The 18,445-nt window shown below is 33.6% G+C and overlaps 1 protein-coding gene across 2 annotated transcripts; it reads right to left on the bottom strand.

Annotated features, from left to right (window-relative positions):
* Positions 1-2,596: 2,596 nt before the first annotated feature.
* Positions 2,597-16,669, bottom strand: LOC131153353 (protein MID1-COMPLEMENTING ACTIVITY 1). 2 transcript variants are annotated; one of them, XM_058105622.1, is made up of 8 exons: positions 16,178-16,669; positions 15,250-15,957; positions 12,543-12,961; positions 12,108-12,214; positions 10,242-10,313; positions 3,955-4,061; positions 3,209-3,302; positions 2,597-3,024 (listed from the first exon to the last, which is right to left on the bottom strand). In XM_058105622.1, exons 2-8 carry the CDS (start codon positions 15,658-15,660, stop codon positions 2,972-2,974), a joined length of 1,263 nt encoding a protein of 420 aa, XP_057961605.1. In that variant the 5' UTR covers positions 15,661-15,957; positions 16,178-16,669; the 3' UTR covers positions 2,597-2,971. The 2 variants fall into 2 exon arrangements, with proteins under 2 accessions (XP_057961605.1, XP_057961613.1); XM_058105630.1 differs by having other exon boundaries at positions 15,250-15,905; positions 16,178-16,638.
* Between the last annotated feature and the right edge of the window lie 1,776 nt (positions 16,670-18,445).

Raw genomic sequence — 18,445 nt, 5'->3', positions numbered from 1 at the left:
GCACTAGAAAATCCCTCCAATGCTAAAGTCAATAAGGGATTTACTTAGGAGGCTGAGAAATCACAAGCACTAGGGTTTCTTGTCCAACTTACCTTGATCATCTACCTTACCTCCATATACAAATGCATGGGGATTTATTTGTTCCCTTAGTGATATGTCTAGAGTTTGCCTTCATGTGAGTTGGGGGATCCCCTCCCAAAGAGGTCAAGGGTGTGTATTATGCCTTATCCTTTGATTTGTGTTGTCAACCTTAACAATCATGGCTATGATATGCTAATTTTCCCCCTGGTGTGAAATATACATGTTCTCACATATGCACCTTTTATTTCCACCTTCAATTTCCACCTTCATCACTTTATATCTTGATTTCCCTCATATTTAACCTTGTCTTCGTTTGTTTATCGAATGTATCTTCTTAATAGTAATTGTAGGCATGAAAATTTGTTACTACCTAAAATTATCTTAATTTTTCAAACTATCCACTTGACCAATTATCTTAATAAACCCAACTTATAAAAGATTTACAAGGCTTTATAAAGAAAAAAGAGTTTGGGCTCAACATTTAAATATAAGTCTATAACCAGTGAAATTTAGTTAGCCACCATAAGCTCGTGTCTTGTACAAGCTAAGATGCGAGTGAGAATATTAAGGAGTCTTTAAGTTTCACCTGTAAAATCTCTCATTGAATTCTTATAAAGGGGCTCCTAACCAAGAGCCACACATTTGCCTATGGAGAAAACCCTACCTTCCATTGTTTGGCAACTCTCTCGAAATCATAGCCAACTATAGACTACAAAAAATTAGTTGTTGGAGTTTGTGACTCATATTGAGTGGAATACATGATCAGGAAAGGCAAGGTGAAGCAAGAACAAGGAAGTTGAGTTGCAAGAAGAAACCGTCGATAGTTGGGTCAATGGTTTGGTCACCAGTTTACTCTAAGGAGATAATCGCTGATGGTTTCAGTTTGCATCATTCATCCTCAGCATTAAACCGTTGATGGTTTGCTGAAACCTTTGACGGTATTGCTCGGCGTTAATTACGAGATTTGAATCAGAAAGATCAATAGAAGTCTTCTGTACGTATAGGGTTAGCATATAAACATTAATATGTAACCCTTGTTTGATACGATAGTGAAAATCAGCCGCTTGCTCCCGCGGACGTAGGCACATTGCCGAACTACGTATATTCTTTGTCCTGTGATTTATTGCTTTCCTTTATTTTCTTTGTGATTAATTGTTTACATATTATTCATCGTTGATTGTTGCATTGTACGTTCCGATTTAATTTGTGTTTCCGTTGCGCATTGGTGTATACTTTGCACAACATTAGCCGGTGATAAAAATAAACTAAAAGTCTTTGGCCATTCTTTTGTGATCTACTTTTCGTTCAAACACACTTCTATGATCTACTTTTCATTCAAACACGCATTCTTTGTAATCAAGCTCATGCCCATAAAGATCAAATGCAAATTCATCTTACCACAAATCGTCAAATCTATTGCTTGGAAAATAAACCTTAGCCTTGTTTTGAAACTCTTACAGCCGAATCAGTATATCATTTTAAGGAGATTGAGGATCAAACACAAATTCATCTTCCTACAGATCATTAAATCTACCTTCAAGAATATCGGTGCCTCATTTGAAAACATGTACAGATCATTAAATCTACCTTCAAGAATATCGGTGCCTCATTTGAAAACATGTGTTTCAAGCCCCCGAATTGATAGATTTTTTTAAGATCATATCAAATGGTATTCCTCATTTATTATAACAAATACACCGAGCATACCTCTTTTTTTGTCATTCAAAAGTCAATTTTTGTTCCAAATATTTTTGGTTAATTTTTAGAGGCATGAGATTTACAATTACAGCAGTATGTTTAATAGGCATGAATTTCACATTTCTCATCAAATCAATCTAGTCTTGGTTTGATGGAACCAACGTGTTCCCACCCTATAGAAAATTTGAACTTGAAATCTCCAACATAAATTCTCAAACTCGTAACTGTTGAATGTCCCTTAGAGACACGAGGGTCATGCCAATGCACAAATCAAAACACACACTCGAAATCTTTTGAATGTTCGACCAAACTCTTTTGTGATGGTTGGTGAAGATTTTTCTTTTTCTAGAACTTTTTATAGCTTGTACACAAAAATATATCAATAGGGAGGTTGCTTCAGTTAAGGCAATTTTGGAAGATCGACAATTAAGTCAATTTTGACTCTTGACTCTACCAAACAATATGGGTGAGAATCAAACAACAATATGATTCAGATATGTTTTCGTCCAGATGCACGATCAGAATGACACACTCTAATTCTCCTTTGACCTGGAAGGCGGTCTCAGTTCAACTCTAAACAACCAAACAGCTCTTACAGTTCAACTCAAATCTTAGGTCAGTCCATTCACCCATCAAAGGACATTTATTGTGAAGAACTCTAACATCAAAAACAATTCAAATCAGAGGCAGGCTCATCTTACCCCCGCTCATACAAAATGAGAGATCCAGTTGGGAGTGAATTCGCATCAGATATTGCTTGACGCCTCAGTTAACCAACTACAGGATGGAAGAGAACCAAGCAAGGCAAATGGACATATACTACAATGAACCATGCGGTCAGAAGAAACCTTAAAACCACTAGAAAATTGGTATATGATACACCATGCGCTGAATCAGAGTCTGGGCAATCAAAAAGAAAAGATACTGTACACTGTAAGTAAATTAACAGCACAGTAGAAATCCTCATACCTCTGCTCCCAAGTAGCAGCAGCAAGTAGCAATTATCCCTAGAGTAAGCTCTCTCTCTCTCTCTCTCTCTCTCTCTCTCTCTCTCAACATCAGAAGAACCAAACAATTCTTGGCATATGACCTATATAGGACTCCATGTGTGGAGAGCTTGTTTTGTTGATTTCAGGAATTGCAAGTACGGCTTCATTTTACACAACCAACCAGTGCTTTTGTCAATATGGCCTTAGAACTCCATCTGCTGAGAGGGTGGAGGGCTTATTTTTGTCTTCTCTGGACCTGCAAGCATCAAGATGGTTTCAGTTCATACATTGTTAAAGCAGTGAAACATCAGTAACATGTTAAGTTCTGGAGGAAATAGTCGAATCCCTTTCTCTCTCTCTCTCTCTCTCTCTCTCTCTCTCCTTTATATGTTTTAAAATTTCAGGGCTTTAAGACCAGGTATATGTGAGCATGGACGTACCATAAACCCCACGGATCTCGACTTCTCGCCATTCTTGGACAAGTGCACAGCAGCAACACATCAAGTGTGAGAGAAAATCATCAAAACAGCCTCCCTGGCTTCGAAAAATGTGATAAAAATGAGTACAATATTTGGGTTAACCAGAATGCAAGACCATTCAAACTAGCTGTCAACAAATAATAATTAAATGGTGGAAAATCCTATAGCTTGAGAGATTCAAACCACAATCGAAGCCATGCTTTATGTTGCTAAAGCAGAAATTTTATGATCAGCACCCATAACCAATGGACCAGCTCTGTTGTTCTACACCATCTATAATAATGATATTTAAAAATTTTTAAATTAAATTAAATAGATTGAAACCAACTTGTTAATTTTTACACATTGGGAGAAAGAAGATGGAAAAATCTTCAGTTCAGTTTGCAAAAAATCCCCATCTTGAAAAACAAACTGGCTTCAAGCTTCAAACCCACTACCAAGGGGGTACATGAAACCTCTTCCACAATTCCACACAATCTAGCACAATATTCTCTCACAACAGAAAAAAACATGATGATTATGGTTAAACATCATTTTCTGAGCTATAATTTAGAAAATGGAATGCGAGCAATGCAGATGAAGATACCAATTTTTCAATGCATATTCTTAAACCATGCACATGTGCAGATAAAGAAAATCATCATTCAGTTGTTTCACTCCTCCATAATATGCCCCATAAAGAAATTGTGAAAAAAGTGAGAAATTACTGTGATGTTCAATGTCTGGCGAAGCTTCTTTCTTATGCAGCAAGTATAGCAACAGCATGACAATATCAACGAATATGCCATCAATTCATTACAGGCCTCTGCAGAAGCTGACAATCAGAGCCACCAAAATTCTCTGGTGTAAGTTTACAATAATATCAAAATCGTGCTTAAAATTTATCTATACTATATATAAACGTAAAAATAGTGAAAATATTTTTTTGGACCAGACTACACTTAATATTATCCTTAAATTACTCTACATAATGTATCCTTTTTAATAAGTAGACTTAAGCTGCATTTGGGAGCATATATTTCAGTTCTTGAATTTGGATTTGGGTGAATTTGGACATAATTCAATACAATTTTGTATTACATCTTTGTCAATTCACAAAAATCCAAATCCAAGGCCTCTCCCAAACATAGGGTTAACAGTTTTTAGTTTAATCTAATCCATATCTAATGACTAAAGAGAAAAAGATAAAATAAAATCATTTGATTATAAATGAATTGTTCTCATGTTCATAATGTTTTGTTAACTTGACTTCTTTTTTTTTTAATAAGTTGGAATTCCAACTTGACAAGCCCTTAGAACCCCACAAGCAGCACCAAACCAAGGGAGAATGCAACTGGCCACACAGCTACCTCCTGATAAATCAAGGATCAGCCTTCGGGCGGAATTTAACTGAAGACCTCCTATTACCAAGAGCCTTGCAGCCCACCCATGTCCTCTTGAGGCACCCTTGGGGGCTAACTTGACTTTTTTTATTAAAATAACATACATCAATAAATTTTTCATATAGTTTTAAATATTCAGTCTTTTTAGACAGAATATATATATAGTTGAATTTGACCTAAATAATGTAATATGTATACTATAATTTGACATTATAACTGTCAAATTTTATCTAATTTACATTCACCCTATACAAAAACAACAAATATTTTAATTCAAATAAGCACAAAAGTAATTTAATCCCAACTAATTTTTTATCACATTCCCAATGTTTAAATAATTCAATTTCTATGTTAAAAAAATTAAATACAATAATTTCACGTGTCAAAATGATTAAAATTTATGTTATATATACTGATATTAATTATCAAATTTCATCTGATACACATCTAACTTGGAGTATAATCTATACTAAAAGCATGAGATCATTTTTGAATCAAAATGCCCTAATTTTTTCTAAATAGTGTATCTTTTTAAAAAAAAAGTAGACTTAATGATTTTATTCATTCCAATAAAAGTAATTTTACTGAAATGAGATATTTTCACATTTCTACTGCTTTGTTCACTTGACTTCTTTTATTAAAAGAATTTACATTGATAAATTTTTCATATAGATTAAAATTAAGTCATTTTAGATGGAATATATATCGTTAATTTTATCCTAAATAATATAATACATTTATCTTATAATAACTAGGCATAATGTCTCTCAAATTTTATCTAATCTATATCCAAATTACGATAGAATAAAATTAATTTAACAACTAAACAAAAAAATAATTTAATTCCAAAATAATCTCTAAGCACATTCTTAATGTGTGAATAAATCAATATTTTTATACTAGAAAAAAATCTACAAACAACAATTTCACATGGTTAAAATGTTTTATGTTACAAATAATAATATACTTTCAACTTATAGTATAATCTATATAGTAAGCATTAAAGTACAAATCGTGTAGATCATGTTTGGATCATAATACCATAAAACCTTTTTCGTGTCTGATCCTGCGACACAAACAGCCATATCATCTTTCATATAACTGTCTCATTTTTTTTAAAAAAAAAAGGTTTCATAAACTCATATCATTGAAGTGATGAATTCCAAATTGTAGCCTGCTATAATTTTGGTTAAAAGTGAGTTCAATAATTGAAATCTGTCAATATGAGGCACTACAGAAGGCAGGGTATTTGGGGCATAGTAACCCCAAGTTCTAGAAAATTGGCTGTACAATTTCAATGCTAGAATAACAAGATTGAGCCTCTTTCTAAATAATAGACTAGAGCTTTTAGGATGACTCTTGTGAAAGCCCTTTAATTGTATATGTCCTAATATCCAGTTCAATGTAGCAACATGCAGTGTCATGATCCAAACTAGTCAACAAGGTTTACAACAGTCAACAAATAACTCACAATCTGCATGAATTTTTTCACATCTCTCTCTTTTTTTTTTTCCATGAAAACAGATATTTTACTAACAGAAAAGAGGAGAGAGTACAACAGCTGAACCGAAGGAGTACCAGAAGCTGAGAGCAACACCTTTCGACTTCTACATGAGATAAAATGCACATTAATAATTTCACTGAGCAAACGCAAGTATTTTTCATTGGCTTTCTACATTTTAAATCAATGAAGAACTTAAGGATTTTGATATAAGTTTCTGTATGAACCAAAATTTCTGGAGATTTCTGGCAGTAACAGATTTTCAAAAGGCAAACACACAAGACAAGGTGTTTTAACCCTTAAAAAGGCAAAGCATAAGCCTTAAGGCATTGAGGCATTAGCATTTTGAAAATTTCATTTTTAGATAGAAATATGTAAATAAATTACATATATTTTAGAAAAAAAATTAAGAAAAATACGAACAAAATGTAATATAAAATACATACATACATACATACATACATATATATATATATATATAATTTGTAAACTACTTGTTGACCAAAAATTGCTAACTTGAATTCATTATGTATATCATAGCAAGAGATAGTTATAACATTACAAAGTTGAAATTATTTTCAAGATATAAGACAGTTCTCAATTATTTTGGAAGGTTGAGGTTCAAGAGTTTAAAAAATCAACTCATATTATGAAGTTCCTTTTATATTAACATGTAGTTAAAATTTTCTAAACAAATCAAAGTTCATAATTATGCACCTAAAATGTGCAAGCCTCAACTAAAAAGGCGCAAAAGGCATGCCTTTTGTACAAATGCATGGAGCCTCAGTATGTAATGCATTAGCCCTTCTAGAACTTGGCATTTTAGATTGAGCCTCTAGGTGTTCTAGGCATGCCTCACCTTGAGGCAAGCCTTGATTGAGCCTTTTAAAACATTGGGCAGTAATGGCAAAAATAGGATTTCATTATGAGTTCACAAATATCATTGGCAAAAAGGTGAACCCAGCCACAGTTCCAACAACTACAAAACTGAACAGTGAAACATCCACAAATAAGTCTAAAGTGACAATAATTAACAAAAACTCTACACAGACAGCTTCCATTTGTTGCCACAGAAGCAGACTCAATGTTTCGATCCACCTTCTCTTTGCTAATATACAGTAGCCTACAAGTACCTCACTAGTACATGTTTTGTATATACAAGGCATATCAGAGACTGAGAAAATATTTATAGGAGGAGATCTGAATGGACACATTGGAAGAGATAATAAAAAATATGAGAGGAAAGAAATTATAAAAAATATGAGAGGATACATAGAGGATATGGATATGGAGACAAAAATGAGTCTAGGGAGATGATCTTAGACTTCGCTATGTCATATGATTTTAGTATAATGAATATTTGCTTTAAGAAGAGAGAAGAACACTTAATAACCTTTAAAAGTGGACAAAATAGAAGTCAAATAGATTTTTTTTTATCTAGGAGGGTAGATTGTTTATCATGCAAGGATTGTAAAGTTATTCCAGGTGAAAGCCTAACCACACAACATAGAGTCTTAGTGTTAAATATATGTATTAAAAAATGGAAAAAGAAGGATAAAATAAACCAGTGTAAGAGAACTAGATGGTGGAACCTAAAAGGAGAAAATATAATAAAATTTAAAGATAAAATGATTAAAGATGGGGATTGGACCATAGAGGATGGGATAGATACAAATACTCTTTGGAATAGATTAGCTAACTCTATTAAAAAGATAGCAAAAGATATTTTAGGTGAATCAAAGGGAAGATTCTCAAATGGCAAAGAGAGTTGGTGGTGGGATAAAGATGTACAAAAAATCATAAAGACAAAAAATTTGGCATAAAACATGACAAAAATGTAGAAACAGAGATAACTTTGAAAAATATACGAAGGTAAGAAAAGATGCAAAAAAGGCCGTTAGTGAAGCTAAATATAGATCATTTAATAGTTTGTATGATAGATTAGGTACAAAAGAAGGGGAAAGAGATATATTTAAACTTGCTAAAGTTAGAGAAAGGAAGAATAAGAACTTAGAAAATGTAAAATGTATAAAAAGTGAGGATGATATTGTCTTGGTTAAGGACGAAGACATTAAAGAAAGATGGCGAAGTTACTTTAGTAAGTTGTTTAATGAGAACCAAATAGAAGACTTAAACTTAGAATTGTCAAATAAGGAAAAGACTAAAAATATGAGATTTATTCGCAAAATTAGAGTTAATGAAGTTAAGTTCGCACTAAAAAAGATGAAAAATGGGAAAGCTCAGATAACATCCCAATTGAAGTTTGGAAATGCTTAGGTGATAACGGAATTATATGGTTAACTAATTTATTTAATACAATTGTAAAAACTAAGAAACTGCTAGATGAATGGAGGAAAAACACATTAATACCTATATACAAAAATAAAGGAGATATTCAAAATTGTAATAACTATTGTGGAATTAAACTTATGAGTCATACGATGAAACTATGGAAAAGGGTAGTTGAACAAAGATTAAGGTTAGAAACGAAGGTCTCAAAAAATCAATTTGGTTTTATGCCTGGGAGATCTACCACAGAAGCTATTTATCTTTTAAGAAGATTAATGGAAAAGTTTAGGGAAAAGAAGAGAGACTTGAATATGATTTTTATTAACCTTGAGAAAGCATATGATAGGATACCTAGGAAAGTTCTATGGTGGGTTTTAGAAAAAAAAAAAGGTGTATGTAGTAGGTATACCAATGTCATTAAGGATACGTACGATGGAGTAATGACTAGTGTAAGGACTATAGATGGAGAAACTAGAGAATTTCCAATCACCATTGATGTGCATCAAGGATCTGCTTTGAGTCCTTATCTTTTTACTTTAGTAATGGACCAATTGACTGAAAGTATTCAAAAAGATGTTCCATGGTGCATGTTGTTTGCAGATGATATTGTATTAATTGATGAAACTAGGGACGAAGTAGAGGCTGAGTTAGAATTATAGAGAGAAGCTTTGGAATCTAGAGGCTTTAGGATAGGTAGAAATAAGACAGAATATATGAAATGTAATTTTAGTAATGATAGGAGAAATATTGGGGACAAAGTTAAACTTGATGATAAAGAAATAAATAGAACTTGTAAATTTCGATACCTTAGATCTATTATGCATGTTGAAGGAAAAATTGAAGATGATGTAATGCATAGAATTAAAGCATGTTGGGTAAATGGAGAAGTGCTTCAAGTGTGCTCTGTGATCGTAGAATACCCTTAAAAGAAAAAGGAAAATTTTATAGGATAGCTATAAGACCAGCAATGCTATATGGATCGGAATGTTGGGCGACGAAGAAACATAATATCCAAAAAGTAAAAGTTGTCGATATAAGAATGCTTAAATGGATGAGTGGTATAACATTGAAAAATAAATTAAGGAATGAACATATATGTGGCAAGATAGGTGTAACTCCTATAGAAGATAAGATAAGGGAGGGACGACTCAGATGAAATGGACACTTGCAACGTAGGCCACATAGTGCACCTGTGAGGAAGAGTGACTTAGTTATTGTGGGGGGCAATAGAAGGGGTAGGGGTAGACCTAAAATAACTTGGAAGAAGATAGTGAGTAAGGATTTAATATCCTTGAATCTATCAAAAGAAATGGTCCATGATCGCATAAATTGGCGGAAAAAAATTCGTATAGCTGACCCCACCTAGTGGGACTAAGGCTTGGTCTTATTGTTGTTGTTGTTATAGTGTAAATCCACTAACTGCAGAAATGACTTAGAAGTTTATAAACACATTTTCATTATGCTAAAAAAAATTGAAGTTATGTCCATCATGTCTTTACAGACATCAACAAAATATATATATATAAACATATTCACTCATATATACATATACAGAGAAGTACACATACATAAATATATATGCGTGCACACACGTGCGCGTGTGTGTGTATATGTATGAATGTATGTATACGAGGGTAGGGATTTGTAATTGTGAATTTCAATATGAGCTCTTAAAGTAGCAAAGAAGGATACAAATATGTAAACATTCAGTTAAATTACTAAGTTTTAATGATAGAAGCACAACAAATCAATAATTGATAAAATCATTGGGTAAACAAATACAAACTGACCAAATTCTTTAACAAAAAGTTAAGCTACTTACACATGTGTCTATTGTTTGCCACAGTAGCAATCTTTGAAAATGTACCACAGGGATAGCAGAAAGTCTTTATACCTGAGAAATATAAATAAGATTATTAGAATACATAAAAGTGCATGGACAGTGGCAATACAAATGTTAGAACTTGTTACAATAACTCCAAATCAGTGCAACTGCAAAGCAAATAACAAACCAAACAAAAAAACCTAACATTGGGATTTATGTGGTTTGGGTTTAAAGCCTACGTCCATGGGCAAAGGAGGGAATTTTTCACTATGAATCAAATGGATGTATAGTGAAGAACAGAATCATAAAACCCTAAAAAACTAAACCCCAGATACACCAAATTGACCAAATAAAATAAAATCCTCCAAACCCCATGAACATAACAAATGTATCTGAAATGAGCTGCTGCACCTTCAGCGTAGAGCTTCAACACATACTCAAGAGAACTAAAGATAAAGCTTGATAAGATAAAAATTTAGAGAGTAAAGAAAACAAAAAAATATATTATTTTATGGATCAACTCACCTTTGGTGCAATCTGTTCTTAGACCTTAAATTTTACAAATAAGTTATTAGAGAAATTATAGTTCTTGACTCTACAGCCATAAGAAAATCATACTTGGCTGTAAACTTGACACAGATTTGGTTTTTGTGGAAAACATCAAGTAACTTGAGAATAACCTTGATGATGAGGTAGAGGTTTTAATTCAAATTCTCTTAGGAACTCATTAAGGCAATCCTTAACACAAAATAGAGGCCAAAGTCTCAAAATGACCAAACACAACTTAAATTTGCAACAAGTAATTCTTTAAAAATAATAATTGTTAACAAAAACCAAAGACCAACCACTACCAAGATTTATGTGGTTCAGCTCTTAAGCTTACATCCACAGGTGAGAGAGGAGAGAATTTTCACAATGAATAAAATAGTATAGCAAAGATCATAATCACATAAATGCTCAAATCCTAGCCCAAAATACACACAATTTTACAAAGAGAATGAAAACTACAAAAATCCTATGAACTAAAGACATAAAACAGCAGCAGTCCAAATCTGCTTCATATCACAAGGTCCATGAATTTAAAAATCAACTCAAATCCCAACTCCTAACGCATTAGGTATATAACTTATGAAAGCCAAGTAACATGCTTATAAAATCTCTACAGAGTTCTAACTGTGACTAAAAACTGAATCTTGTTGTCATTATGGTTGTGCTTCAAGGTCTTTTTCCTTTAGCCTAGCCTTGCCTCAAGGTGTAACCCTCAAACTCGAAATCAATAATCTATAACTGCATTCACTAGCAGTACAGAATGTGAAGGTTAAAGTAGAATGTTTAACGGAGAAGTAATCAAAAAATAGTAAAAACCGAGCATTTCCTTCCCTTTTGATAATGAAGAAAACAGAAAGCAAATGTGAATGGAAGATACTTCTAATAACATCAGCCATATTCATAGTTCATACATATAGTTGAACAATTTTGTGATACGGGTTGACAGACATTCTTGTCACATTGAAAGCTACTCTAAAAATTCAAGACGAATGGGCAAGTTTTTTGAGTCTTGGACCTTAGTGGGTCCATATTTCCCTCCACCAACTGAAATAAAGGTCTCAACCTTCAAAAAGTTGTTCCACTTGAAAGACCTAAACTTTGAAATATGCAATGTTAGCCCCAGCAAAGTAAACAACACATTTGTCTATGAGGCCCCTCTACTTCCCAGCGAGGTTTGAATATTTCTTGGTGATAACTCCTATGAGACATGCAAGCAATCAAACTGTTAGCACCAAATCATATCGTGTATTGTAGAAGAGCTTTGATCATCTTATGGCAATAGTTCATTAAAGTTGAGAGGAAAGGGTAACATACACAGATAAGGTTCAGAACAACAGCCAAGTAAATCAGAGTGCCATTCTTCATGCCTGTGTGAGCCTTTACTGGACAGCAGATCATGTCCTGATGAAACTGAAGTAGTTCTGCACAAAATTATTTGGCATCAGAGATTCATAAATTTTATAAAATTGAAATGACAAAAATAGAATATGAATGAAACATTAACAGTGAAGAATATCCTTAAAAATCTATATATACCAATACAATTTACATAACATTTTTTTCAGATTTTCCGCAGCTGATTATTGATGTATTAGCAGGGCATTGACACAATTTTAGCATTTTCAAGCCATACCATTTGCGAAAATAATTAAGAGCATTCTACTTAAACAAAACCTAAGTTATCAAAGTACCCTTTAGGAACTATAAATGAAGTTCAACTCAAATACAGAGAACTCATGAAAAAACAACCTTGCATTACTGTGAGTAGCACTTCTCTTGGGATAGTCCTCATCATCATATGAATTTTCTTTATCATTATTGACATCTGCAGAATTTGGCTCCACCATGTGACTCTTTACAGGTGGACTATTCCCTGGTTTAGAATTCGTAGCAGCAACTTCTGTGACCTCAAGTAAATGCTGAATTACTTGGCATTCACCCACATCCCAATTAGCTTGTGATCGTTGTAGCTCTAAATGTAGCTTCTCATTTTCTTTTTGAAGAGCTTCATTGAAAGGCATGTTTGGATAGGAGCAAGAAAGGGTCTTCTTCAGCACCACAGTGTTATTTTTCGAGGGCTCCCGTTTCAAAATCACATCTTGCAACTTACTGTACTCCTCATCCAATGTGTATTCACGTTGATCCCTCTCAATATCTTCCAACCTTTCCTGTCATTTCAGAATAAGGAAAATAAATCAACTAAAAAATTTAACTGATGAATTAGCACTATGTGCAAACAAGAAAATTTATATCTAGATTGATCAGGCTACCCTGGTTCAGGCATACATAATAATGGGCCAAAAAGAAAAATTCACATCGCTTTTGGCTAACCCCCATCACAAAGAGTTCGAATCTCCCAATCAACAAAGAAATAAGTAGGCAGTTGCAACACCAAATTAAATGTGTATATTTTTTGTTATTTCTTTTACACCTGCTTATTTCGGCAGTCAGATGGCAAAGCCTTGTTTAAAACCTCAAAATCTTGTGATAACATAGGAAAAAGGAAATTAAATCAGAAAAACTGGGACTAGTTAAACAATGTAAGCAAAGAAAATGACATGCTGACAGTGGGGTCCAAAAGCAGCTGTCCATCATATCAGAGCATGGGATATGGTACGTACATCATCAAGAGGTAGTCCCACTGGAAATGCCTAAAATTACCTCTCCAGAAGAAGGGCAATGAGCCTAACAGCCATACATCCATTTTCTATGGAAAGGATGTCTTACCCCTGATAGAAATATCATCATGAAAACCTGCTACTTGTGCAGAAGTTTCGCCCTTTCAGAAAGGTGCATCCCCCAAGCAGAAATTTTATAACAGATAAAAGACTTTCGCACATGCAAGTATGCACATGTCAAACAAACTAAGAGGAATGACAAATTTTAAAAGGGCATGAGATGCATTTAAATAACTAAAGGAATCACCATTTTAAGAGTACACGGCGACAAAAAGGGTTTATTAACGAAGGAATAACTATTTTAAGTGGTTGACAACCCATTCCCATGGGAGTGCAACTTATGCCCAACCATCTGGATCATATCAAACAATGTGATGTAGCAGTTCGTAACAGGCTCACATTATTCAATAGCATACCGAAACAAAGTTGCCCAGGATAGTGCTTTTATTTGCAATGATGAAGGGAATTTGCATGTGAATATGGTGTTAGGGGGAGAATGCCCTTTTCAGCAATTTTGCATGTAATGTGCATGTTATGTGAATATGAAGTGGTGGGCTTGTTATCCTGAATCTGATAATGATGCACGAGTAGGCCTAGATTAAACAAAGAATTCATTTGGGCCATTACAGGCATATTGGAGTCCTAAATTGGTGCTTCCTAGCCAAGATTGAACTTATGAAACAGAGGAATTAAAAGGCTTTAGTATAAAACAAGGCTTTGATGTTGATTGGATGACCATCAGTCGCAAATCAACGTGAAAAAAGAAACTGAGGCTCTTTCTGCAATATTTTCATAAAATCAAATTCTTTCATGGTTGATTCTTTGACCGCTAGGACTACTGTCAACTCCTGCCAACATGAAAGACTATTTTATCAAGATGCCACATCACACTCAAGGTTTGAAACAGAAGTAAATCACGAACACTTTTTAAAGTGTAAACACAAAATATTGAACGTTTTAGTGACGATAGGTGTGCATTGCACATGAATTCCTCTCCCCCCCCCCCCCCCCCCCAACAAGTCTCTTTACTTTTCAAATTAGAGTTAGAAACTAATCCATCAATTAAGAGATGGGAATAATTATTTCTATCTGTGTTTTAGAATTTTAATTTCTTGTGGGGCAATACAGGCATTTAAAATAGAGCAAAGCATTTTGCCCAGCGATGCCTTTTATATAATAATTGCAGAATTAGATAGTATTAGTGTTGCCAAGTCAGAAAAATAGCAAAATAAAAGTTACTAATATCCTAAAATTAATTATAAGCAGCACACACTTTACCGGACTTTGCAACAGAACATTTCATATCAAAGTTCATACAGCTACAATTTTACTATAATTTTCAAATGCAGATCTATGGGAGTCTACGTTTAGCAAAATAGAAACCTGCGAATAATGAATTTAAAAAAAAAAAAAGAAATTTACGTTTTTTGATAAGAATAGTGAACTACACAAGATTCAGAGAAACTGGGCTCATCTCATCGGCTACAAAAGAAAGACAACAAGTAGAAGGAATCAATCTCTTGCCGAGAATAAATGGTAGAATATAATTCACCCATATATTCTACCTTGAAAAGAGAAGAGACGGGGAGGCTATTAATTCTAACAAAAGCGCAGGATTAATATGTTAAACCTCAATCAGACACCCAAAACCAGAAAATAAAAATTCAAGTTACAACATCAGAAGCATCGAAGGCCAAACAAACAAATATAAAAAATAAAATTAAAATTAAAATTAAAAAAAAAAAACAAAATAAAACAAAATTAAAACAGTTTCATACCCTGACTCGAGCATTATCCACGAGAGTGATTAGAGGGACAATCCGCAAGTACCGATCGATCTCATTCTGAGCCTTCCTGAACTGGTACACAATATTCCATCCCATAGCCAGCAAATACAGATAGCTTCGGTCCTGACAACTGTTCACCAGTATGTAAGATCTTCTCAAAGCATCTTCCAGCTGTTCCAAAGGCTCTCGCGTTTCCGGATACTTCTTGAGCTCAGAAATCTTGAGCTGCTCTAGCAAGTTCCCGATAAGCTTCAGATGTTGCGCGAATTGCCTGCAGTTCTTCTTGTGCATTCGAGCTGTGTTCGCAGCTTGAACGATCATCCCAATAAGCCGTCCGGCATCGAGGCCCGTGAGCTGTGCAATATTTGCAAGCTCCCCAATGTTATCCCAAGTTGAAGCCATCTATAACGACTCGGATCAACCAACCAAAGTCTATCTAAATTTGCAGTTCATATTCCTCCAAAGATTTTGTTCTCTAGGACCTCCAAAACCGCGAAAGTATCAGTCTCAATCAGCACAACTAAAGAATGCAAGATTTCCAGGTGGACAATGCAGGACCGGTGAACAAGCCGTTAATCTACAAAGCTACCGATCTCAAGGGAAGATCAGTAGCTACTTCACGAAATCGATCTTTTCAATAAAGAGCTCTGCATTCAGAGATCTTCAACGTTGGAAGCTAGTAAGACAATAGTCATTCAACTGCAACACAATCAAGCAAACCAGATATGGAAATCTCGAAGTTTATCCGTCACGCTTCTTCACTTCTTACCGGTCAAATTGACCCAAAAAATAAGCGAAAGAATTAAACGATAATAAAAAAGCAAACAATAAAAATAAAAACAATGTACGCTTCGTCTCTTCAGCTACAAGGAACCAAACAAAAAAAACTGACAAAGAGTAGGAATCTGCAAAGTCACACCTGGATTTTGCCTCCTGAAAAAAAATATTTGTAATTTCTAGGGCTTTCCGCGCGCTCTCTCTAACAAGCTGTTGATTACTGCTATTTTTTATATTTTTTTAAAAGCAATTTCGCGAAAGAAAGGTCAAATCCGAACAAGAAAAACATTGAAGTCTACGATTCACAGACATTGCTTTTCAAAAACGAGTTTCATCATCTTCGCCTTAGAGAACTGAATCTCTCTCTCGCTCGCTCCTCCCTCTCTCTCTGTGTCACGGCTTCGGTGTTTTTTGTCTCTGCATTGCAGCAGAGCTCTCAAGCTCTCAGCAAGTGAAGACAGCAGGCCAGAGAAGCAAGGATTTTAGTGCAGGGCACTCTGAATACCCAAACGGCCCTCGCAGGGTTTCTGATATTACGATAGTACCTCGCGTTCTTCGCGGGGCTCATGTGCTAATATGCGCAGGGGCAGGGACGCACGTTGACTCGGCGGAGAAAAAAATGCCACCGCGCCCCCACAAGTCCATAACACAGTGCGAGAAGGTACTAGGTGACAGCTGCTCTGTAAAGGCTGCCACACATGGTTTAGCCATTCGGAGGAAAAACAATATTTACATTAATAAAAATGGAAAGGGTCTAGGTGCCCTCCAATTCCAAAAATTAAAAATGAAAAGGGTTGCGAACATCCAATTAATGCATAAAGTCCTGTTAGTATTTTAAATTTTATTTTAATTAGTGAGATCTTAAAAAAAGGACATTAATTTGGTGTCATACCAGAAAATCTAAAGGACTTGTTGATAGCTGAAATTTCTATATAATAAAAAAAAAAAATCGATCTCTAAACCTTCCTAAATGGTCTGATATATTTCATGCAGCCAAAACTTGACTTTAAGTCTTATTAAATAGCAAGCCATCACATTTTTGACTTTAAACTACATATGGCATCACATATAATGTCAATAGGAGTTGTGATCCTTGCCAAAATAAGATACTCATAATGCAAGCTTTTCAAAAAATATAAACTTACTATGGTGATACTTGATGGACCCACGATTCACCGATATACTTTATTTAGATTTCACAAAGAAAAATTGCTTGTATATATTGGTCTACATAAAATTTAATGCATAAAATAAAAATATTAAAAAATTATTTAAATAATTTAAGACACAATATTTAAAAAATAATTAAAACAAGATTATAAATTGCAATATAATCACTAATTCAGTAATGCAACTATTTTTCAAATAAATGAGGCATTTTTGAAATCTTAGAACATAATTAGGGTCTTTTTATTAAATCATAATGTTTTATGATTCGAGTAAGCTAGAATCTAAATATCACGTTCCAAGAAGTTAATAAGAGTGTGGCATCTAAAAGTTTTATGCGAACCATCACGTAAATTGATTTATTAGATTATATGTTTAAGTCATGAATAATTATGTAAATAGGTATATTGGATTATATCTTTTAGTTTTGATATATAATTGGGGACCATTGTTGAAAGAAACAAGCATACACACCCAAAAAAAAAAAAAACTAAGATTGTCTTTATGTTATTTATATTTTTTGCTTTTAATTTATATTTTGATAATATAATGTATTTTTACAAAACAAAATCAATGTATGTATGAAAAATTATAATCTTAAATTTTCATTTAAAATATTTAAATTAACTTGTCTTTTACTCCGTCTTTTCAATCATAAAATCATGACTTTGCCCTTCTATGTAAATCTTTTAATTTTTAACTAAACGAAAATATCTTCAATAGTTATTTACATTGACAAGAAAATATTACTATTGCTGTCAAAAATCAAACGATTTTTGTGAATCGTCCTTTGATCGCAAACACCTGAAAAGAAACAATCACAAATAACTTGGAGGACTCGAGATGTAATCTGAGAAATCACTTTGATGCCTAAGTAAGAGTCTAATGAGAGCTTTAAATTATAACAGTTGAAAGAAGTAGATATGAGTGAGATGTTTACCTCATCACGAAGTCCTTTTTTATAATAGTGGAGGGTGACCTTTGTGGGGGTTATAAAAATTTTATGGGTATTTATGTGGTGGTTTTTTATTTCATCAAATTACAATATACATAAAATATATGTGTGTGTATATATATATATATATATATATAAAATCAACTTTTTTTGTCCCTCTTAATTGAAAATTGCAAAAGAGTAATTTAAATTTTTTTCTAACCACATACTTATTAAATGGTTAATATATGTTAGCCAATTTAATAGATAAGAGTTGCCTTAACAAATACATTTTGTGCAAAGGTTGAA

Source organism: Malania oleifera, chromosome 1 (genome assembly GCF_029873635.1).
Source record: "Malania oleifera isolate guangnan ecotype guangnan chromosome 1, ASM2987363v1, whole genome shotgun sequence".
In the NCBI taxonomy this organism is placed as follows: domain Eukaryota; kingdom Viridiplantae; phylum Streptophyta; class Magnoliopsida; order Santalales; family Ximeniaceae; genus Malania; species Malania oleifera.
This window is presented reverse-complemented; position numbering and strand designations above follow the sequence as displayed.

Coding starts and splice junctions, on each gene's coding strand:
- LOC131153353 (XM_058105622.1), bottom strand. CDS start 15,660: ATGGCTTCAACTTGGGATAACATTGGGGAGCTTGCAAATATTGCACAG. Junction 12,215..12,542: donor GCTACTCACAGTAATGCAAG/GTTGTTTTTTCA, acceptor AATTTTGTGCAG/AACTACTTCAGTTTCATCAG. Junction 3,025..3,208: donor CGAGATCCGTGGGGTTTATG/GTACGTCCATGC, acceptor TGATGCTTGCAG/GTCCAGAGAAGACAAAAATA.